At 40.4% G+C, this 23,160-nt stretch overlaps 1 protein-coding gene across 11 annotated transcripts in view; it reads right to left on the reverse strand.

Moving 5' to 3' along the window:
* Positions 1 to 23,160, reverse strand: part of ppip5k1a (diphosphoinositol pentakisphosphate kinase 1a) — a 41,580-nt gene that overhangs the window by 2,411 nt on the left and 16,009 nt on the right. Inside the window, exons 15-31 of one of the 11 annotated variants that reach the window (XM_069190609.1) lie at positions 22,857 to 22,982; positions 21,008 to 21,052; positions 18,377 to 18,498; positions 17,960 to 18,142; positions 17,298 to 17,439; positions 16,807 to 17,030; positions 16,601 to 16,728; positions 15,947 to 16,061; positions 15,600 to 15,707; positions 15,105 to 15,221; positions 14,871 to 15,011; positions 14,279 to 14,372; positions 13,001 to 13,126; positions 9,015 to 9,077; positions 3,884 to 4,063; positions 1,127 to 1,264; positions 607 to 729 (exon numbers count right to left, since the gene is read on the reverse strand). In XM_069190609.1, the coding sequence (XP_069046710.1) occupies positions 607 to 729; positions 1,127 to 1,264; positions 3,884 to 4,063; positions 9,015 to 9,077; positions 13,001 to 13,126; positions 14,279 to 14,372; positions 14,871 to 15,011; positions 15,105 to 15,221; positions 15,600 to 15,707; positions 15,947 to 16,061; positions 16,601 to 16,728; positions 16,807 to 17,030; positions 17,298 to 17,439; positions 17,960 to 18,142; positions 18,377 to 18,498; positions 21,008 to 21,052; positions 22,857 to 22,982 (2,175 nt within the window). Of the gene's footprint in view, positions 1 to 606; positions 730 to 1,126; positions 1,265 to 3,883; positions 4,064 to 9,014; positions 9,078 to 13,000; positions 13,127 to 14,278; positions 14,373 to 14,870; positions 15,012 to 15,104; positions 15,222 to 15,599; positions 15,708 to 15,946; positions 16,062 to 16,600; positions 16,729 to 16,806; positions 17,031 to 17,297; positions 17,440 to 17,959; positions 18,143 to 18,376; positions 18,499 to 21,007; positions 21,056 to 22,856; positions 22,983 to 23,160 lie in introns of all 11 variants that reach the window. The other 10 variants (XM_015343214.2, XM_015343216.2, XM_069190610.1 and 7 more) reach the window with 10 other exon arrangements.

Raw genomic sequence — 23,160 nt, forward strand, 5'->3', positions numbered from 1 at the left:
CACTCTCCATTTAAGTTAAATCAAAATGTATAATAAAATAGGAGCAAGCAAGCAAAATAGAATGACCTGATTGCTGAAATTTAAAATTAAATACAGTATTTTGGAAATTTAACAGTACTTCAGAGGCTTTGCCCTGACTAAATTAATCATCAGCACAGTACATGATGAAGGGAGAGAAAGCCCGACAGAAAAGAGCAGACAATGAGAGTCCTGCAGTCAGAAATAGCAGCAGATGCTCCACAGGCCAGTGCAGACTGTCAATGAGGGAGCCCTGATTTAGTCCTGATAAATTGTTCCCTGCCTTAGGAGCTCGTCAAATAGTAAGCAGTAACATAATGTGGTGCAAAACAATGTGAGGTTTGGCAACAGGTTTACCATTAACCATCCTGTGTTTATGCTCAGTGTTTAAACCCAAGCAGTGCCCTCAGGCCTTCTGATCTTTAGGACTTTTAAAGCAAGTGCAAAAAAAGCCTAACCCTGAGGCACACTGACTTAGTGGCAATGCAGAATTGCTCTGGGTTCTGTGGGTTCTCTGCTGTAGCAAAGAAGACAGATGAGGACACCGGAGTTAAGTGCTCTGAAGTATTACTTCAGTGGAATACTCACACCAGGGTGGGCGGTCAGAGCGGTGTCTCAGGGACAGGACAGACACGGAGGAGGACAGCACTCTCTGAGGAATGAAGGCATCCACTGCAGGCTGGTTTTGGGAGTCAAACATGGCTGAGAGAGCTGCACAGGCAAGGGCAACAGCACAGCTGTTGTTATTAACGAATCACAAGGACAGATGCCAGAAATTAGAACCCGTTGTTCACTACAGCAGTACCATGAGCATTAAACCAATATGGATGAGACTAGCAGCTGTTTGAAGAGGAAAAAAAAAGTTTAGTTAATTTATTTTTCATACCATTGTACCAATAAAAAGCAATGTTGACTTGATCACTACATGTGATCAATTATAGGTGTTAATCCTGTCCGATTGCTGGGAGAATTATTTCTGCTGTTTCAGAATTATACAATGTAACTAATTTTCTGAATCTGTCTTTCCGGTAACAAGAAAATATGAATAAGATAACACAAGGGCTAGGGAGGAAGAGTTAAGATTAGGGTCAGAGTTATGGTATGATACCTCTGGTGGCTCTGGAGTGGGAATCATTGCCACTCTCACAAACGGCAGTCAGGAACTCGTTGACCTGCTTGAGTGAGAGCGAGTTGTGCAGTGTCTCCAGTGGGTAGATAGAGGGCACCATCGAGCAGCCTTCAAATCCTGCAGCAGAGTGGAGACACAAACCAACAATCCCACCACCCATCCATCAGTCTGTGCAAAGAGGTCTCAGAGTGAACTCAGACCTCACAAGCAAGCGTCATCTCAGGAACACCATTACACACCAGAGATCACTGCTTAGTCAAGCTGGTCTTTACCTTTTACTAGTTGAGTCTTTGCACTTGCAGAGGTTCCCCACAAGCACTGCAGGTTTGCACACACAACCCTACTGCTTTTTCATTATGAGTTTCTAAGTGAGCTACTGGAGTCACACAACGGTCAATCAAAGCACCAATCCATTCAGAATGACAGGCTCAATTTCCAGGAGACGTGATCCATACAAATACACATACTGCAGTCTTGTGCCAAGGCTGAGGCACTTTAATATAGATATATGTCAATGTATAGAACATCACACCACCATACTAAGCAAGCATAAGAGATGACCCAAGAAGTCAGCTCAATGCTGTTTGGATTCCAATTATGCCAGTGTTGTTCGATCTTAACAATACTTTTTTTTAATCAAACTCCTGTTTAAACATGACAAATGCTAATCATGGGCACCCTGTGCCCCAAGAAACAAGTATTTTTTTCTTTCTATAAACATTTGCTCTGCCAGCAACTGGTGTGTACAATAGTTATTGCAGACTGCAGTCAGGAGATATGTTGTGTAAATGGTGGAAATGACAATTTGGTAAAAGTTAGTATTAACTTGGAGTCAGCCAGACAGACTAGTACAAGTATCTACGGTAATTTGTTGTGAGCAATTACTGTACATCCTGCAAATTATCATCATCATCATCTGCAAAAGACATCCCCGTCAGGTTGTAAATCAAGACAATACTGTACCAGAACAAGTCCTAATGTACTGTGATACAATATGAAGTCTGCTTTTCAAAAGTGAAAAAGTCAAAAGCTTCAGCCTTTTCACACAAATTGGGAACCCTTTAAGAATTCTATTAACTTGATGTCACTATGACGTAACGACAGCATAGGTAAATGCAATAATATTAACATGAGTAAAGAAAACAATTACAGCTGAAAAACCATGAAGCAATTTCAAGTACCTCGTGCAGCATCTAAACAAGCCTCTGATTCAGCCTAATCCCTAATTTCATGCTGAATACAGTGTTGCTTGCATTTTCGTGCAGACGGAAAATGACCACAGCGTACCCTTACAATAGAAGGCAACAGGCCCTCAGAAGGCAGAACAGTTCTTTAGCTCAAGATTCTGTGTATTTCAAAAGCAGGACACAGACTCTAAATACAGCACTGGTGACTATAAATGATTGGCACATCTTATCCTCACACTAGAGAATATGAGGAGATCGACTTGCACTAGCTTCAGGAGCTCGAACAGGACAGGAATAATTCTATTAAGCAGATGTTGAGAGGAACACTTAATCTAATAGTGAACATTTCCCCTAAAGACATTTTCCCACTGCAACCTACCAGCTGGGGATAAAAACTATTTTTTCCTTAGTCCCCCAATGTCACTACAGAATGTACCTGACAACGGAAACTGAAAATTATATTTTTACTTTCTAAAAAGAAACTTACTCCAGGCTAATATTCAGTTCACATTTAGCCACTTTTTCATGCTGTATCCATTCCTCAGAGATACTGTCTGATCCCTGCTACTTCAATGGGAGGCAGGGAACGTCCCTCACAAAGGTGTGCTGGAAGTGCAAATCTTGGCATCTCCCTGATAGGAAGGCATTTAGCCGACACACAATATGCAGCAATATTTCATAGCACAGTAGTGATGTTTCCCTGTGAGACTATGCTGATGCTTATGTCACACAGCACATGCAATGACTCCATGAAGCAGAAACAGCGTGGAACACTGGAAAACCCCAAACAGTCATGATCAACATCAGCACTCTGCTTGGTGTACCTTAACAGGCATAGTCCAAGTCTGCTGTACTGAATATTACACTCGACCCACTGGGTCCACTTATATAGTATATTGTTTCACCCACACAGCAACTGCATTATAACACAAGACTCCTTGTAAGCTTAAGAAGCTCTGCACCACAGCCAGTAACTTCTGAAGCCCAATATGCCCGGGTCTGAAACTTTCAATAAACCCTGAACACAGAAAGAGAGCACTAAAACCTGTCTTTTTACGTACTGAAACGGCATTACCGTAAATGCCAAGAGTTATCCAAACAAAAGCCCACAGAGCAAAGCTCAGCCAGAAGACGGGGATTTTATTTAGTTTTGTAGCCCAGCAGCTGCATCACTATTCAAAGAGTGTGAATACCGGATTGCTGGCGTGCAGCCGCTGTTTCACACAGTCCAGCATTCTCAAGAGACAAATAAGTCAATATAATCGGCTAGGATCAAACATGGCAGAAAGAGCACAGCCCCACTGTGGAGAGAGAGGCAAGGAGAGAGCCATGGGCTGCTAGAACTTGGATGAGAGATGAATAACATAAACAGATTGAAATACAATTTAAATATACAAACGGTCAGAAAAGCACACACTAAAGAGCTTTCCTCAAATCACAGGCACACATGCAGAAGGAGTGCAACGCTACACAAAGCCGAGCCAACTGTGGCAGCAGCCCCCGCCGCAGGCACAACGGAGCAGGGCAGGGGGGGGACTGCAGGGCTGACCGTAGAGGCACTCTATGGTGTCCTGGCCGGAGATTAACCAGTTGCGGAAGAGGCGCAGGTGGTAGGAGCACTGGTGGAGGTGGTGGGCCAGCGCCGCGTCCAGAGAGAGCGGGCGCCCCATAGCCTGGTCTGTGGAAAACCGCCGCAACAGCTGGGCCACATGGTGCTCCTCCAGGGGCTCTGAGGAAGAAGAGGTAGAGCGAGGAAGGACAGAGCAGAGCAGAGGAGGAGGAGCCAGCAATATCCTACCTGAGGTACAGCCCTCGGCTATTCTTACACTCGCCCCTTTCAAGGCCAAGGGGATGAACGCTGCGTGTGCTGGTGACCAGAATGTCCTTCATTTACTGCTGCAAAGTTTCATCACAGACGTGTTGTCATAGACGGATAGAACAACTGGGCATTCCGAAGACCATGTTTACCCTGTTTAGTCAAATAGTTTTGATTGACCACTTGTGGAAAAAACTAATTACATCCTAGAGCTACTGTAACTTCGGAAAAGAACTACAACAAATCAAGCTCCCTGTACTGAGCGTGCTGAATATCAGTCCAAAATGAATCCTTCACACCTTTATTTAGAGCACTATGTGCTACAGAACCTGGACACAAACCAGATCAAAAACAAATAAGTTTTTGTATGGCATACTAAGGTTTGAGGACACATTCAAAGATTGCGTGCTTGACCTAAATGCTAGTCCGGTAAACTTTAGTTACAGGTTACATGCTCAGGCATTTCAAAAGCCCACTTAATCTGGCTAAAAATGCATTTCTGTTACTCTAATGCAATAGCCACATACTGTACCATGTCACTGGGGTTAAGCCCAGTTGGAATACAGACAAAGAAATGTCCGCCACTTGCTCTCTGTACCATCCAAACCCAGCTACAGTATTTCAAGATACAGTAGAAACACTTTTCACCTAGGCCTCACTGCTAACCGCTACCGCATGCAATAAAAAAGCAATCCCACTTTCCAATCCAGCTACAACATACTCCCTCTATTAAGTGGATGTGAGAGGTGCACAAACATGAAAATTAATCTTTTAAGTTTAGTTCAAATTTTATTTATTTTCGTGTTCTTCTCTGAATCACATTGTACCAAAAGACAGACACCCGGTATGTGTGTAATACCACTAAATGGGGGAAAAAACAGACTGGTTAAATCAGACTCTATTGATGATGCTATACTTTGATTTTTTAAGACAATTAGATATGAGATATCTAGTTTCTTTTGTTTATGAGACAAAATGCTTTTAAAACAGCTTATTAACTACAGTTACTTGCTGTAATGTGCATTAGCAAGCTTCAGAGGTTAGCACGTATTTCTAAGCACATGCATAACGAACCCTACCATTGGAGTATGATGGACAAAGTGGATCCAATCTCCCATTTCTCATGTTTAAGTTATGTTTAAGTTATTGCACCTATTCAGGAATCTGAATCCAAGGTCTCTACAGGTCCAAGAAAGCCACTGTAGACTTAGTCAAAGATATACAAAGCATAGCCTGTCATGTTTCTTACAATCCAAAAAATCTAATAGCTTATCAAATTATTTTCCATTTATGTTTTTAAATCAACAGCTCTGTTAAAATAATTTAATTGTCAAGGGCCAGCAATAAGTAATGTAACTCTAGCATTGCTAACATGAAATTCACTGAGGTTTACAGAGTCACTTTGGCTCCTCAGCAATCCCATGTTTAATGGAAATGAGGTTATGCAAAAGAGCATGCAATTCTGTTATCTGTGCATTAGCTGTAAGAATCCAGAGTACTATTGTCACAATAATATGCATGGATATATATACTGTATATTCTTTTTTACAGTTGTAAAAATCTTCACCATTTCCTAATGTTGAAACCTAATTTAAATATTATCAAATTAAACATCAAAGTACCTCTTTTGCATTTTTCACCTGTATCTGACTTGAAATACCGGAAAAGCTGATCAATACCGAAATGTCATGTAAATAAAAAACAACAGAAATTCATGCTAGCAACATGTTGCTACAAGTGCCGCTATAACAAAGGTATACAGAGGTCCAGAGGTACAGTATGCAAAGACAGTTGTGAGTTGTAGAAAACACTGTGTAAATCTTGAGTATGAGATACAAATTCTTCAGTAGTTGTCCTGCAGCCCATAAAAATGAACAATCCTTAGAACTTCACTGCATTCACCCTGGACTCCGATAATTACTGTATATCTGCCCTTATGTAAAGACGGGCTATCTGTTAAAAAGGAATGCTGGTTAATTAGTTGAATTATTATGAGAGTGCATCACAAAGAGATACAGAAAAACAAATGAGGTGATCTTATTTTGGAATTACTGTTAACCGGCAGATGGATTAGGTTGGAGAGATACAGAGATAAAGTCTGCAGAATGCATACCTGAATATACAAGGTGAATAGTACTATGATATATTCTGCATTGTGAGCTGAGGCGGCAATGTGATATATTCCTAGCCGTTAGGATTAGATCATGCTCATCAAATGAAGTGAAAATCCACGCTACAAACAAGAATTACATTCATTAAGCACCCACTGTTTGCACTGTTGCTCTAATCAACAGCCTTCTGTAAGGTTATGAACACAACCCCTGTTCCGAAAGCTGATGTAGACTAACCTAGGGAAAAAAATAGATGCAGATACTGTCAAGTCACTTTGTTCTGGTGGTGTATTTTTATTTTGTCACAAAGCTCAGGATCCTGAAAGAAAGTTGCAGCCACACAACTCAAGTCAGAACATTCAAGCCTTTTTACTCTCAACACTTTAAGAGACAATAACTTTAAACATGAAAGTTATCACATTAAATAGAAATGCAAAAACCCCAATATCTATAAATAGCAAATTATGGTACAGAAGAAGTAGAAATGCGAGTTAAGAGTGGAAAAGTTTTTTCACCCTTGGTAAAATTGCAAGATCAAAATCCAATTATATTAAACTTATGTCTAAATCATTTCAGCAGAAACAAGCACACATACGACAGTAGTTCAAAAAAGTTTGAGGTAGCAACTTTATAGGATGCAAAGGAACAAGTAATAGGTTTATTCCATGCTGAAAAAAAGAAGAAAGAGAACACAACGTTTTGGCCGTGGAGCCTTCTTCAGGTGTGAGAGAGACAGGCCCTGTCTCTCTCACACCTGAAGAAGGCTCCACGGCCGAAACGTTGTGTTCTCTTTCTTCTTTTTTTCAGCATGGAATATACCTATTACTTGTTCCTTTGCAGCCTACGCATGCTGATGCAGCCACCCACCTGAACTTTATAGGATTTCTCTTCAGGAGCTAAAGGTCAATAATTTGTGTGTTTCACATCAGATATCCTGGTAAAATAATTCACTTTAACAAAATTAATAACTACATTAAGAATATGCTTTTTTAATTTGTGTTTATAAATGAGGCATATGTTAGTTCCTTTGAACTAACTCCACAGCTCTTTTGCTTCCATAATGTTATCCAATTGCTCAGCTCCCTAACTAACCTTTTCAGCATTGTTCTTTCTTGTTCCTTTTTTTCTTGCTGTCTTCTATCCAGCAAGAAAGGAACTGATGAAAGCAGGTTCCATTTACTTTGTTGCTTATCAAGTTATAAAATGTATTGTATCCTGTGCAAATAGAGCTTGATTATTTTTAACATCTAATGAATTTTTAAACATAAAAATCAGTGTTTTGTTATGCATTATTTAGTTGTGTGGATTCATAGTGCATTAAACTTGAATGCCACAAAAAGACTGCATACAACACACACATGTATGATGTACAGTAAGAGGGCTGAAAATGTTTCACAGCACAGTACATTAAAGAAATCATTACTGTATGTTTCTTAATTTATACACTCTGCTAACAGCTAACTGAGCACATGCTGGTCAAGGAACCTTCCTTTTTAGATTCACATGGAAACAAAACTTTCATCTTGGAAAAAAGGCTACAGTATACAGTATATCCTTACAGACGTGTTGCATACTGGTTACTGGCAAATAGAAACAATTCATCAGCCAAACACTGTGAATTGCAAATGAATCCTCTGAAGACAAAACGGAGACAATAAGGAATTCTCTTTGATATGTCTTTTTGATAACCACTGAGTCAGCAGGAAAAAGTACCTGGCATAGAAAAGCTTAAAATAAAACATACAGAAAACATCCTGTATGGCTGCTTGTGTCTGAAGCTAACAAGTTTCAAAAGGCTTTTTCCTTGCAGTTCACATCAAAGTATGCCCATTGTTTTCAGGGCTCCAGAGTTAGCTACTATTTTGGTCACAAGTGAAGAGGAGTTTATTGGCCTTGGTGCAGTGCCTTTTGACAAAATTCAGCATGCAACCTCTTACAGTCTTGCTAAGGGGAGGGATTCAGGCATGAGAAATGAGGTCTTCAAAAACTGCTAAGGCCCTCACATTTCACAAGCACTTAAACAAACACAAACAGATCATTTGTATTCATTCAAATGAATCAATCAATTAACTCAACGATGATAAAGACAGATAATGAACACAAATCACAGTTTAACCCTTTCCCCATTAGCAATAACAAGCTCTAAGGATTGGGCCTTCAGAATGTGCCGAGGCAAAATGCTTCTGCTAGCTTAGCAGGCCACACAAATCCTCTGGCTAAACTGGCAAATCACTCACTTAAAGACAGATCTTTCTCTTATTATTTTATGAAGTAAACTACCATCTAGAGGCACTCCCTTACAATCTGCTGCATCTTCAGAGTCTGTGTTCTCAGCAAACAGTATTCTGTATGTGGAAAAACTAGCAAAAGTCATCAATAACAGGGGAAGGGTTAATAAGTGGTGCTTTTCAGGTGATGGTTTAGATTCAAAACATCCTGAAATTATATAGATTATAAGATGTATATACACACACATGGGTATATATACACATACATCTATCAAGAAACATCGAGTCATTGGGTGAGAGTGACAAATTTACGCAGGAGTTTACAGACAGTATGTAAAAATGGGAAGAGGGTGAGTGTCCAAGCGAGACGGGCAAAGAACAAATAAGTCTGGTTAGAAAGATGTGAAGAAGGCAGCTCAGTAAAAAAGGAAAACAAAAATAATAATAGTAAGAGTGTGTTTTTGAAAGACATGCAAGACAAGGGATATGGAGAAGTGGAAATATACTTGAAAGAAGCAGACGTACCATTAGTCGGATGCTTTGCAAACGACACAGAAAATCGCTTTACTGCCGGCATAGACAACAACTCTGAGGAAATAAAAAAGGTCACTAGCATTACCATCTCTTTCACTCTGGACCGGTAACGGGGGTGTGTGTCTGTAGGGGATGTTGGCGGAGGGGGCTGTGGTGGGGGGGCAGTGGGGGAGGTGTGAGACACTGGGGAACTGAAGGATAACGATTTGTTTAATCAAGGCTGTGCTGGGCTAGATGGAGTAGAACATTCTGGAAAGCTGTGAATGGTGCAGGGTATATAATGTTTCAAAAGAATGTAACAGACATACACTTTCACATCAGAAAGTGTTCGTAGCCCAGTATGACTTTTGGAAGCAGTAATTGTAAGTACAGATACTGCATTTGGTGGTTACCCAAATACTATCTTAAGCTAAGCTGATAAATGTTTAACATACTGTATAATTAATTTTTGTCATTTTGGTTTGTTTTTGACACCTACAATTTTCTAGGTTTACAGTAGGTCCCTTTGGAAAAAGATCTTGAAAAAACAAGGCAAGGCAGAAAACAATGGTGAGCCCCCTCAGTTCTCAGTTTTGAGAACGGAAAGATTAATCACTATTCCACTGAACCATTTATACTTTTATTCACCAAAGGTTACCCAAAGTAACCAGTATTATGAAAAGAACTGCTTAGATCACATTTGTGTGCTGAGATTCAAGCATTGAACTCTGATTTTCCTTTAGAAGCTGCCATGAAAGCTCCAGTACTTTCACAGTGTACATCTACATACGTCCTTAGACAAGAAACAGGACTCTGGATTCTCTCTGGCTCTTAGCAGGTGACAGACAGCACCACAACAGCGAGCACTGCTGGACATACCAGCATACAAGAGATAATAACTTCCCAATAATGAGAAAGACCCTTTTCTGAGCCCTTCAAAAAGTCCAACCAGAACTTTTATCCGTATTAAAAATCATCCTGCACACTTCCAGGCTGGGTAGGCTTTTCCAAAACAGAATTAACTTAGATGTTGAAAAGATGTGTCAAAAGTGTCTTATTTAGCTTACCGTATAGTCATTTTTTCTCTTTCCCTCACCCCCTCATACACACTCACACAAGCTCTAAAAATGTGTTTTGTGATTTTTGTGTCTTAATCTGCTAAAAAGACAGAAAATGGAAAATAACTGAATGAAGTGATGATGCTCTAAAAAGTGATCATTTGGTGGTTCAGACAAAAAATATGATGACCAGTGTGATGAAAGACGACGGAACGCAGATAGTGGGCTCTATGTAACCTGATGCAACAGCAGTGTTATGTCGTCTAGACACAAAAGATCATTCCCTAAAATGGCACCTTAACCAGCAAGCCCTAAGTGACGTCACAGCGACACCTAGTGGACTGTATGATAAGATGCAAAAGAAACCAATCTATAATCATATACATTTTCTGAATTACAATTGAGCATTTACTAAGATAAATCATTAAGAATATTTATTTCCCATGATTCCATAAATCCATTTTTTTCCAGTGCCTTTTTTCTTTGTTCTAACATAATTTCGTTTTGTTTTAGCTTAGTTTTGCATACATTCCTAGCATTGGTTAGTTGTGATACATTCCTATAACACTGTTTAAATAAAAGCATATGCTGATTTTCTGGTAAACAATTATGTCAAGAAATGAAAACTGCATCAAGTTAGTCACAATGCTGTCAATAACAATGACACTGCTACTTCAATCAATAACATGAATGAGTTGTAACCCTGTTGGAATTCAAGAAATTAAATGAAGTTATAGCTGTGTTAAATATTGTAACCTTTAACATAACTCATGTTCCATCCCTACAATACTTATAAAGAGAACTCACTAAAACAGTCACTGGGGTAAGCTCAAAAGCAGCAATATACCAGCAGAGAATGCTAAAACACCACTGGCATGATAATCTGTGACAAGCAGCCTGTGACAAGCAATAGAAGAAGAGTGTGGACCTCTCGTGGCTTTATCTTGTAACTGCACCAGCTTTTGTACATGAAGAAATAGAAACTGTATGTGTGGGAAAACAGCATCTTACACCAGACCCAAGGAGCAAGGGATCCATCTATCTCAGTAAAACTGTTCAGATGTTATTCGGATTATAACAGGATAATATGGACTACACAGCAATTTACACCCTGTGCTCAGATTGTTCATGTTCTATTATGTACAAAAAGGAGGAAGACTGTTTCACCAGACTTAATGATACTGTCCTGATGTACTGTAAAACGATGTGCAGGTCTGTTGATTTAATGTTATTTAAGCATTGTAGAAAGATAATTCCTCTGAAGTGCATTCAAAACAAAACAAAAATCACATTTTGACTATAGGTTCAATAATATTTTCATTTTATCAGCACATTTTATTTTGCTTTACTTAAATTGAAAAAGCCTACCCTGATTTACAACAGCTGTTCTAAATCTACCTGCTTTCACGGCCACGGCCAGTATTATTGCTACTTTACTGTAGGTGTGCTTATTTCAGAGCAAACGTGCCAGAGCAGTCACCAAGGAAACCAACAACAGTGAACAGTGATTCTGCAATTCAGATTAAACTGTATAACATACTGTACTGCAACTGGACACTGGCCATCCCATCAGAGCCAGGACATATACAAGGTTATTCTGAATGATTTCAGTTTCAGAGGATATGTTAGAAACTGAGTTTTAGGTAAACTTCTGTTTCAAACAATCAATCAAGGACTGAATGTCTTCATAAAGCCCACTAGCCTTGAGTATGATAACTACAGATGCAGGGGTGATGAGAATGAGGATGATTTTGAATATGAAGATCACACTGCTTTGAATTATGACACTGCTGATGGAAGGGAAATACCAAACCAGATAATTGCTGAGATCTTTAAAGTAATTGAACACACAATGTAGCATTACTGGAATAACAATGTCATTCTGTTCGCTAAATATGTAATGCATGTGTCACTGCAATCGGCATTGCAATTGAGACTCAAAACTCTTTTTGAATTGATCTTATATGCTTCTTTATGGTGCTACTTTCTCCTTCGTTCATCCTTATGTAAAAAAAATGTAAAGCACTAGTACATTTTTTCTGCAAAATTCCAAAGTAAAATGAAAGCAACAGAGTTAGCATAGTAAGGCTTTAGCAATCATAACAGCATGAAAAGCACAGGCAAGAATGCTTAAAATATAGCTGCATCGGCCCCAAGAGTTCACAGGAGCCATGGCTATAATATACAGTTTATATATCATGTTAAGTACAGTTATAGGACACTTCACGCAAATCACTTCAATTTAATTTGTTTGGGGGATATGAATTTCAAACCAATGCTGATGGTAGGTACAATAGTTAGTCAAAGTTAAAAGTTCAGTACATCAAAAGTCAATTCCACATCAGCATGAAGCTATGATTCCTCCTATATACAGATTGCTGCACCAGAATGCGGTAAGAGAAACTGACCTGATGACACAGATTAGAATTACAAATGAATGAAGCATCCCACTATGGGATTAGTGATTATTTTTTATCTTTTAGGTGAGCAGTCCTGAGAAAGGGCTGCTGTCTTTGAAAAACATTAGGTTTAACTTCTTTCGCATACTAATGGCGATTAAAATGCTCCCAGACACCCCTCCCATGTTAATCACTGCTCTGTGGGTTCTGAAAGTAATGCCTTTCCAGCACAAAGCTAAACCCTGTGCAGTTACAGTAATGGATATTGACCTGGGCAAGACTTTATATAATTGGTGCTAGTCATGTCGATATAGGTTGATGTTTTCACCACACACGTTTTGTAACTCAAAAGGGAATTCTCCCCCCCCCCCCAAGACAACACCGTAAGACCAAAAAAAGCTGTCCCGATCCCTGTGATCAGCATGATAAGAAGGTCAGCTGAACTGTGTCGATTAAGAGTGATGTCTGGACTGATGCTTCGCGATCACCTATCCTGTGTCACTGCTCAGGTTTTAGAAGTAAAAGAATCATTACAACATACCGTCTTTATAGGACAGACTGCCAGTGGAGAATTTTTTGCGGTGTGTACGAGCGTAGTCTTGAAGGTTGGGGGCACTAGAAGAGCCTCCTAGGACTGTGGTACTGAAGAGGCCTGCGCACTGAGACCCTGTGTAGGAGAGCCACAGGGCAGGGAGGGGAGGGATTAGTCTCCACAACACCGCATGCAGTTATTCAAAGAATGTTTTTTTTTTCCAGACACAATGAGGGGGAAAAAAGGAGTTAAACTAAACCACATGCCAGACACCAAGGTCACCTTAAACACCTGTGTGTCAGCCAAATCTTACACTTGAGCCAAATACTGAAGGGAAAACTTTCAAAACATTTATGGCGTCTGTCAAAACATGATGTGAAATCATAAAAGGTCAGTGTGCCAGCAAAAGAAAAGGAATACAAAACACTTTATGGGATGCTAAAAATTTACTGCTGCTATCTTGACAGTTTTTAAATGTTATACTGCATGAATAAATACATATTCTCTTCTATAGACACCCTCTCTCATATTTGACAGATCTCCACTGTCTGAATTACTTGAACAACAACACGGCTAATGCAATAAAGCTGTGGTTTGTATTTCAGAACCATGGTCAATTTAAAAATTACAGGATTGCAAATAAAATTAACTTCTCCTATGCAGCCTAATGTATTCCTTTTATTTATAGCGAGGTATATACTGTACTGTAGGGGTACAAATCTCCACAAAACTAACCTAATATACTGACCATATTCTGCAGTCACCTACAGTACAGTATATGTGAGAACTAGCATATGTATAGAATGAAGTTAGTTCATTTTCTGAATAGAAAATAATAGACCTCAGATTAGTCTGTTAATAAGGAAGTTGCAGTTGCACTAACACCGTATCATAGACTTTGACAGAATTAATATTTTACTTCTTTTGAAGTAAGAAGATATTATTACCACTATCCTTGAAAGCCTCTCTACAGTCAAGTGACTGCAGTGATGTATCCTTCCTACTGGAAGCATAATTAATTTATGGAAACTGGCCAGACTAACTTAGATAGCAGAGGACAGTCCAGAGTGAATAAGCAAACTGTAATTGTATAAGCACCTCGACTGTACCCTGCTCAGATGTAATCAGAGGGTTACTGCACATGATACGGAGGGATAAATCACGAGCTATGTGATCATGAAAACTGGCTATTCTAGACACATACACCGATCACCTCTTTAGCTCAGATTTGGCACAAGGAATGCAGTGACTGATGGCAATGCTGAGCAGCTGGAATCGGACACCAACCTAAGCCGCTCTGTTTCATCTCGGGGGACTGCCGAGAGCAGGAGGGGAAGAGGCGGTAACCTCCTGTCTTGGAGGAGGAGGTTTCGGAGAGAACCTGCACGAAAATAATGCCAGAGCGAGGTCAGGGCAGTCACAGTGCAGGCTTTCTTCCAAAGATCACACACGTCACGTCAAGCACCCATGCCAGCTCTGAGGCCTACATGACAACCACAAGCATGTTCTGGCAACTGTCTCCAGTAATGATTTTAATCTACGACCGACTAATTTACTGCACTTACGTAATGTTTGTTAAACCTTCTATGTTTCTTGAATACTCAATCACTCATCCCAGCACGTGGCTTTTGAGATTTGCAGTGACCAACATAAGGCAATGTAAAGCTTGAGAAGTTATTTTAATACTCTAGGCTTAGAGCACGCACACCCCGTGTGTTACATTTAATAACTGATTAAATATTGTGCTTCAGAAATGAAACACATCAAATAATACTGTATGTTGGAGTGACTGAGATTTCTTTAGTTTTTGTTCTAAAAACCTCCCCGAGGGTAAAGAGCACAGAGGAGCAATGGAGATGGTTTCTCAACTCTGTAGTACCTCCATGGAACCAGTCTTGCGAGTGCGCGTGAGGGGCGATTTCTTCTGAATGCTTATTGGCTCAGAGAGTGGAACAGCCCGGTCCGGCTCATCTTGGGACAAGTCTTCCAAGCTGCCTGGGTCGGTCTGCTTCTCCTCGTTCTGTCACACAGACAGTCTGTTAGAGACCTGGGTAAGCTGTGCAGCAGCAAACACAGCTTCCTTCCCCCAACCTGGAGCTGCTTGGGCACTTGCCTCAGCAGATGCAGGACGAAACCCAAACCCCATGGGCGCATTCTCCTCCTCCTCACAGCCTTTAACCCCGGGGCTGAAGTGCAGCTCCACATGGAACCTCTCCTCTGATGAGGGGTCCTGCCAAACAGCACAAAAACAATGAACATGGAATCACCTCTCTAGCACATGTGAGTTGATCAGACCCTTATAACCATATAGGTGTAACATAAACAGCTCTCCACTCAGCTCCAACAAGGCATGATGAATAGGTTCATTCTTTTAACATAACCCCACCCCCCTGCCACAATCTTTTCCTTTATTTTGCCAAAAACAAAGAGGACACGTAAAAGTAGGGGAGTAAAATTTCTGGGGATCTAGGCTTTCACCAGCTGATCTTTATGTTTCCACAAAGGGGAAAGCAATTGATTTAGATCAATTTCACATTGGCCTGATGCTCCAGCTTCCTCTAGGCTGCAAGTTGTGGGACTTGTCCAGCCGGTCAGGGGAGCAGCAGACCTTGTTGTTGTCCTCGTACAGCATGATGACGATCTGCGTCATGTAGTTGAGCTCGGAGACTGCACTCAGGTAATCCATCGCACGCTTCCACTGCTGATCCTTCTCCTCCTGTCAGAGACACAGACATCAGCATCAGAGTATCAGTCACCGCTAGGCACTGCGCATTAGGTTACTAAATCTTAGCAGAATATACTGTATACATATCGTCTTTCCCAAAAGGCCATGCAGTGTGAACCAGTTCACTCACGCTGTACTGAGTTTCAGTACCTTGGACTCTTTTTCTCCCAGCATTTCAAAGCGATCCACTGCCCCGTTCCTGTTAACTCCCCAGTGTGTTTCATGCTTACATTCAGCAGGCCTCCATAGCGGAAGATGCTGAGCAGGGAGTGCACATGGCTCTCGCTGGTGAAGTACAGTCGTGTTCGCACGTGGCGCCCTGGAGACATCACCCCACGGGAGTACCTGAACAACCAATCAGAACAGCCTGGTTTTAACATCACCACTCTGCAACAGCCTTGATATTTTAAAAGGAAAAAAAAACATGCAATGTGCTGAACTATTTTGTTGGGCTTCTCTGTATTTTCATATTAAATTTAATCTTAAACCTATCATCACACAAATGTGGATCTTGGACACTTAACACACATGCGTAGGAGTATAAATGTGATAAATGTTATTCTGTGCAATGTCACCACCCTTTGAAATCTGGACAGTGCAGAACTATGCTGTTCATGAGGATCTAGTCTTTTACTGAGAGCAGACTTATCTGCTGTTTGGCGAGTGGCACTGTGAATGCACAGAGCCTGCAAGAATCCGGGACTGGATCCCTGCAGGGACAAGGGAAAGCCAAACTCTTCACATCTACAGTGATACAAGTAAAACTGCGTTTTCCAAAAAGCAGACATTGAATTCATGAACAGTCATCCATTAGAACCTTGCAGTCTGTTCTGATGAGAGAAAAGGTAAAGTCATTGTTAAGGTTACGCATTGTGGAGACTCACAGAGGGTGCAGCTTGTTAACCGATTCATCCTCATGCGTCCTTTGCAGGTCTAGCTGGATTTTCTTCACCAGTGGGAGGCAGTAGGCATAGGAGATGTCCAGCTTCTCTTCTTTAGAGATGCCATATTCCTAAAGCGAGCAACGGCAACAGTCAGGTAAGAAAGAAGGAGAAGTCTGAAGCAGGACGTCGAACACTTCAGCTCCTACCTGAGGGATGATGATGTCAGCCAGAGCACGGGAGAGCCTGAAGAGCTCGAGCGTATCCTCTAGCCCCAAAGAGCCGTTGTGCTGTACGTCGTACTTCACGCAGTCGTAAATGTCAGGGATCTTGCTGATGTCGTAGCGCCCACTCTTCATGCGGAAATCCCGCTCCAGCTTGGACCAGCGCTGCAGCATCAGCTCCAGGGTCTCGCTGTGGTACAGCTGCAGGTCTGTGAGGAGCAGGAGAGTGGTTAAACTACAAAGACAACTGGGCTTTCAAGCCTACAACCCATGTCTGCTGCCCACCATGAAGGGGCTGAACGGCAGCAGCTACACTTGAAAACCGAGGCTATACTGAATGGCATGCAGTTCTGACATCACATTTAATCAGGTCAAACAAACACCAATACTACCTTCGAAGCACAGATGAATTCATTTGTTGATGCATTTTTTAAAAGAGTTCCCCAAACAGTTAAATATCTCTAAACCTTACTGACCAGCTGACTTGGGGTCCTCAAGTCTCCGGCGGATTTGGGAGGTGAGGCTTTGGATGAGGGCGTAGACGCTGTCACAGGTCTTGACAGGATTCCCCACCACTTTCATAGAATTCAACAGAGACGAGCTGCAGGTTGGGGCCAGCTTGGCACAGCAACAGAGAAAACAGAGATCAGCCTCCGGTAATGCATACCACTATTCAATTCCAGCGCTAATAGGACAGAACAATTCATCTTACATCCAGAAAAAACAGATATTATTGTTAATTGACACAAGAAATATTTAGAAGCTTACAATTTTCATGAGTTTAGAAATTCAGTCAGTTATTTCACACAGGTAAGGCTAAAGAATAAAGATTAATGACTGTTTGGAGGCAAAGAAACAAAACCAATGTGAACTCCTTCTCATTGTTCTTAATAACCTACTGTATTACCAAGGCAATTACACTACAGTAGGTCTTATGTCATCTGCAGGCTGTCAGGTGACTCTGGTAACAAAGAACACACAATCATGTTCTACTTTAAAGACCAATTTAACATTTAACTGCTCTTGATTCCCTGGACAACTAATGACCATGGGAGAAACAGATGTACAAGACTGCAAAAATAAAACAAAATGGTATAGATACTGTAGGAGAGCGTGTGACAAAAGGACCACTGGATACCCTTTCGAAGTCCTCCTCTGTAAAGTCCTGATCCTTCTGCATGATCTCGTGAAGCCGGGCCTTGACACGGTGCTGGCAGCCGCTGAGCGAGTCGCTGTCACTGTCCAGCAGCCCGTTCATGTTGGCGCTTTTCACCATCTGCACCAGGATGGGCGTGAGCTCCCCCTCCAGAGCCAGCAGGCCCTGCAACACACAAGGCTAAACCTCAGGGACTATGAGCTACAGTATACACAATTGGACAGTTATCTACACTAACATGGTTCTTCATCAGCCAGTGATCATCAGAGCGATTAAAAGAGTAAGCTTACCTCCTCCCTCCACATTAATAAGTATGACCATCAGAAAGTACTAGTTTTCTAAAAGGTATATTATCCAGGTCATAGCCGATTCCTGTTACAGTCAGCATCTGTACAATACCTTGGCAAAGGCTGCTGCTGTCATCTGCACCCTGCCCTCATCAGAGGCGTAGATCTTAAGGTCATGCCGATAGGTGCTGTGCAACCGGAGCAACCCACAGCCGGGAAACCCAGCGTAGTCCCCTGCAGTCAAACATCACAGAACAGGGACTTTTCACACAGAGGATCAGCTGAAAGCCTGGATATACTGTACTTACAGTAGACATGACCAGAAACTGAAACATGTCTGCCTTCACTGAAACAAAAGTGGAAAACCTCTACCTGAAACAACACAAAGTAAAGGAGTTCAGTAAGTCACTGGTAAGATATTGCACAGTTAAGCATAGATTATCCAGACCTTGTTGGTGTGGGAATTCTGAAAAGATTTTGAAAGAAAGTGAAAAATGAAATATTAATGTTTGACAGAGAACGCAGATTCATCTATAAATGGTTGTACACCACCATCCACTGTATACTGGTACTGTAAGTTAATTCTCTTTTGAGAAAATCAGAGATACAACACATCAATGAATAAGTGCATTTCCATGGTGTACAGTATATAACCAGTTAAATGAACAAAGCACATTTAGAGAATTAACACTAAACAAATATGGGTCTAGAAACTGATATACATCCATATATCCATTTGGATATAATGTAAATCCAAAATAAAACACAACAGCTGAATGAAAACTGGAACCCTGCATTTTTTTTCAGCTGCAATTGGCATTTATACAATAACAATAATTTGACTTTTGCCTCCAGCACTGCAGAGAGAATCAGTGCTGGTGCAACATGGATAACATTTAAACATATCTTTGAATAATAAATACAGAATTTTTAGCTTCTTGTTCCTTTTCATGCACTTACATATTTTAATTTTAAAGTAGCATTAGGTCATATGTAGACTACTTCATCCTTGGATCATTTCAGATGATGTCAGGCACACTTGTGACCAAGGAAAATTATAAAACCAAATCAAAAATCAAATGTCAGAAAAAAATCAAGCTAGTTCTTATCAGAAGGTGGGTCAATACAATTATTCCATGGACTTTTTCAGATCGTCTTTTACACACCCTGTTGGAGAAAAAATACATAAATGATGTGTTCATGTTTACATTGCCATTTTAAAAGAGGACAACTTATGTTTAAAATATCCAGGCAAGACCTCTTTACTGTTCAAATATATGGAAATGCAGCCTCATACCACAAGGATAAGGCTGGAATGGGATTTACTGTATTGTAAAAGAATTTGAAGTGCGTGGCATATAACAACACTGTAAAGGAACTCATCTGCATGTCTGCAGCCTACAAAGCAGGGCCTGGAACAGGCAGCCCATGCTCATTCAAAAGCTGAGATGAAGACAAATCATGATGGGGAATGGGGAAAAAATAAATTTCATTTTAAATGTCAAAGTGAAAAATATCAATGAATATCAGCAGGTGAAAGAGCTCAAACTCAGGAGTTTGCGCATACTGTATCACCCACGATGACAAAAAAAAGCCATGGTATGAGACCATTTCACTGGTTGCTCAACTAAATTACAGGAGGTAGCTTTGCTGTCAAATGCTTTTAAAAGTAGAAAACCTCAAATTCACAGGATAAAGTCAAAATTGTAGCCAAGTGTTAACAGCCCCTGCCCCCGTCAATGACAATAAAATAATTTCAGTATAAAATCAAGTAAACCTAAGACGTTGTTAAAAAAAAACAGAAATATTAATCATAAAACACCACTGAATTAAGATAAATCCACACACAAAGTCATCAAATAAAAGGAATGTAATAAAATACTGTACAGCTTTGTGTCTGCTCTGGATTACCAGAAAGATATCTGCAAATATGCATACATAATTATTCCTTCTTGCACACATTAATATTCTAATGGCTTTATCAACCCCCTATTAAGACTTCCTTTAACTCCCTGCCATTGTTTCCATTGATATGCAGTATTAAGACTGCTAAACGAATGGAATGCTAATAACAGCACCATGTCACACTGCCTCTGATTAACCCACACAGTCTCAGTGCTCAGCATGCGCTCTGCAACCAGTAACCTGTAGAGTCCGCACAACTTAAAAAGCAATATACTGTACAGTATGAACAAAAACATGTATCCTTCTTGCATTCTCCTAAAACGATGTGCTTGAACAGACTGCACAGCATCAGTGACGAGTTTGAAAGTTTTAAGATAATAACAAATAATAAAACTTATAACGAAACAGTATGAAGAATCTCAAAGCTATTAGGTGAATCATTAAGAATCCAAAGTTAATTCTGCAACGCTGTAGCGAGGGAATGAATTCCTGAACGGGCTGAGTCATGTGCGCTTAATGCTAACCCATGCTGGGGATTTTTTATTTTAATTTTTATCCACTTAAATCCCAAACAGACACAGGCTGTATTAATTTTATTAACAGCCTTCAAAAACAGGGACCCTCTCCTCAGTATTTAGTAATATTTTGCCTCCATGTAATGCAAAACATGGGGGAAGATATTTGTTTTTTGTGGTGTTGTTTAGCACATCCCGAGTTGTTAGTCCAGTGGATGTGTTAAAGTGCAGCAGGGTTTTAGCAGGGAGATGGAAGCAGCAGTGCTTCAGGCCAGTGTTAATATGGAGAAGGAAAGGGAAGAGGTGGCCCAAACCCTTCTTACCACAGTCAATAGGGGACTCACACCCCAGGGCGCTGCGGCTGCCATCTACTGTAGTTAACGAGTCGGAAAAGGCAGGAAAAACAGAGAAGAATTAAAAGGAAAGTGACACTTCGGAACGTAACCCCCTTCTTGAAAAAAACAAACAAACCAAACAAGATTCCAAAGAAGCATGCCTTCATTTGGACCTCATTATCTTTTCTCATTCACCATTATATATATATATTCATATGAGCTTAACATGCAGAAGTTAGGATACCAAATAAAAAGGTTAGAGAGACCCAGTAACTGGTAGAATGAGGATCTAATCATCTTTTATTAAACCGGAGAGGTCTACCAAGAACAAATTTCCATTTAAAGCGATGACACTGGGGAAACTAATTTATAAATCAGAGATCTGTAAATCTATACTTAACCATGACAAGTTCATTCATTCTGGTCATGACTTGTTTTCCTTCATTTCTTTCATGCACAGCAATGCAAATTTATAACGATTTAGTTTTTAAACAACAAAATGAATACTTTTGTCATTAATTAAAAATATTGACAGCCAATTTTAAATACATGCATACACGAGTTATCTATAACAACATTAAGACTACTGTGTCAAGCTACATTTTAGTATCTCTAAAGGTTGTGAGTGCATTAAAATTATGAGTGATGATGAAATATGGATTAATATTAAAAGCTTCTCAGCATATATATTTAGTTCTATGAAAATGCATTTCTGTTTAAGTCAATGATCTGGAAATTTGTTTGTCTCATGGCATGAGTTTTAATCCACTGGCAGTCACTTTCATTATGATTTTAAATATTAATTAGGAAAAAAAGCAGTGGAACTTTTGTCAGGCTTCTGCCTAGAAAAATGTGAATGATTCACTCTATTTACAAGTCAAGGAATAATATTTTTTAGGTGACACTTCACTTGCGAAAGAATGGGTTTGAATGGTTGAGTGTGAGTACCTTCCGAAATGCCTGTGTACAGAAACAAATCAAAGAAATGAAGTGCAGAGAGAAAGAGAAAATGCAGAGCTGGAAGAAAAAGATTGTTTAAATTAACTGGAAGCAGAGAGACAGTCACAAGGCTGAAGGGTTTTACACTTCTGAAGAAATGCTTCAGTAAACCTGCAAAAACACAGTCAGATCCAAAGACCTACATTACACCCTGCTGAACAGTCAAGGTAATCTATCTCTGCATTTTCATTTTCATCTCCTGTGCTCCTGAGACTTCCATGGAGTTCAAAGAAACAGAGAAGGCTTTTTAAAATGCATCTCATCTGTGGTTTATTTAATGGGCCCTCTAAAGAAAACAAATTGATTCTTTGCTTTGAAAATGTGAGAGATTTCAGAATACTTAAAAAAGTCTTATAAGCTATGCTGCCTCTAAAATATTTTCTGATCTTAACTCATTCAGTTTAATATCTGTGATAGTAGTGTATGTTATAACTTAATTTAAACTAAATTGTGGCCAAATATTTTCTTTGCGTTTTTCTGGCAAGCTGACGATGATCCGAACTGATGTTCCAATAGGACTCACACAGTGCAAAGCGATGGTGTGCTTTTTAATCACCAGATAAACTGATCAGTGCTGAGGTCTTCTGAAACCAAAAGAACAGACAGAGATAACAACTGTCTTCCTTCTTTGTTCCCTCCAATGGACTGCCCACGGTCCATTATTCTTTTGATATTCCTTTGAGGAAAAGAAAGACAGAAACACTAGGACAGCATGCCGAGTTCCTCACATGTTAAATGAGGAAACGAGTTAAGTGGTTGGTCGTGTCCTCGTACTCTGCTGGACTGATAAATGAAGGTGTGTACTGTACATGCCAGGGCAACAGTGGCCCAGCCGCACCTTGCCCTCCTGGGTACATGCAGCGGAAGGCCCGGCCCAGCTCCTCTGCCTGCACCCTGCCTGCCGGAGTCAGTTCTCCTCCCCACTTCAGCACAAGCAGCAACGAGGGGCCCTCCTTCCGGGAATCTGCAGGAGAAACAACAGGCCTCAAGGATCACATAACCAACTGCAAAGGTTTCGTTTCAATCTATGGAACATCTCTTGCACTACCTCACTGAACCAGTCCCATTTCATGCACTGGCATTGATATCTACTATACTACTGTCTAACACCTCAAACCAGTATGTCTTATTCATAAATGACT

This window comes from Lepisosteus oculatus, chromosome 5, assembly GCF_040954835.1.
Source record: "Lepisosteus oculatus isolate fLepOcu1 chromosome 5, fLepOcu1.hap2, whole genome shotgun sequence".
NCBI classification, from domain to species: domain Eukaryota; kingdom Metazoa; phylum Chordata; class Actinopteri; order Semionotiformes; family Lepisosteidae; genus Lepisosteus; species Lepisosteus oculatus.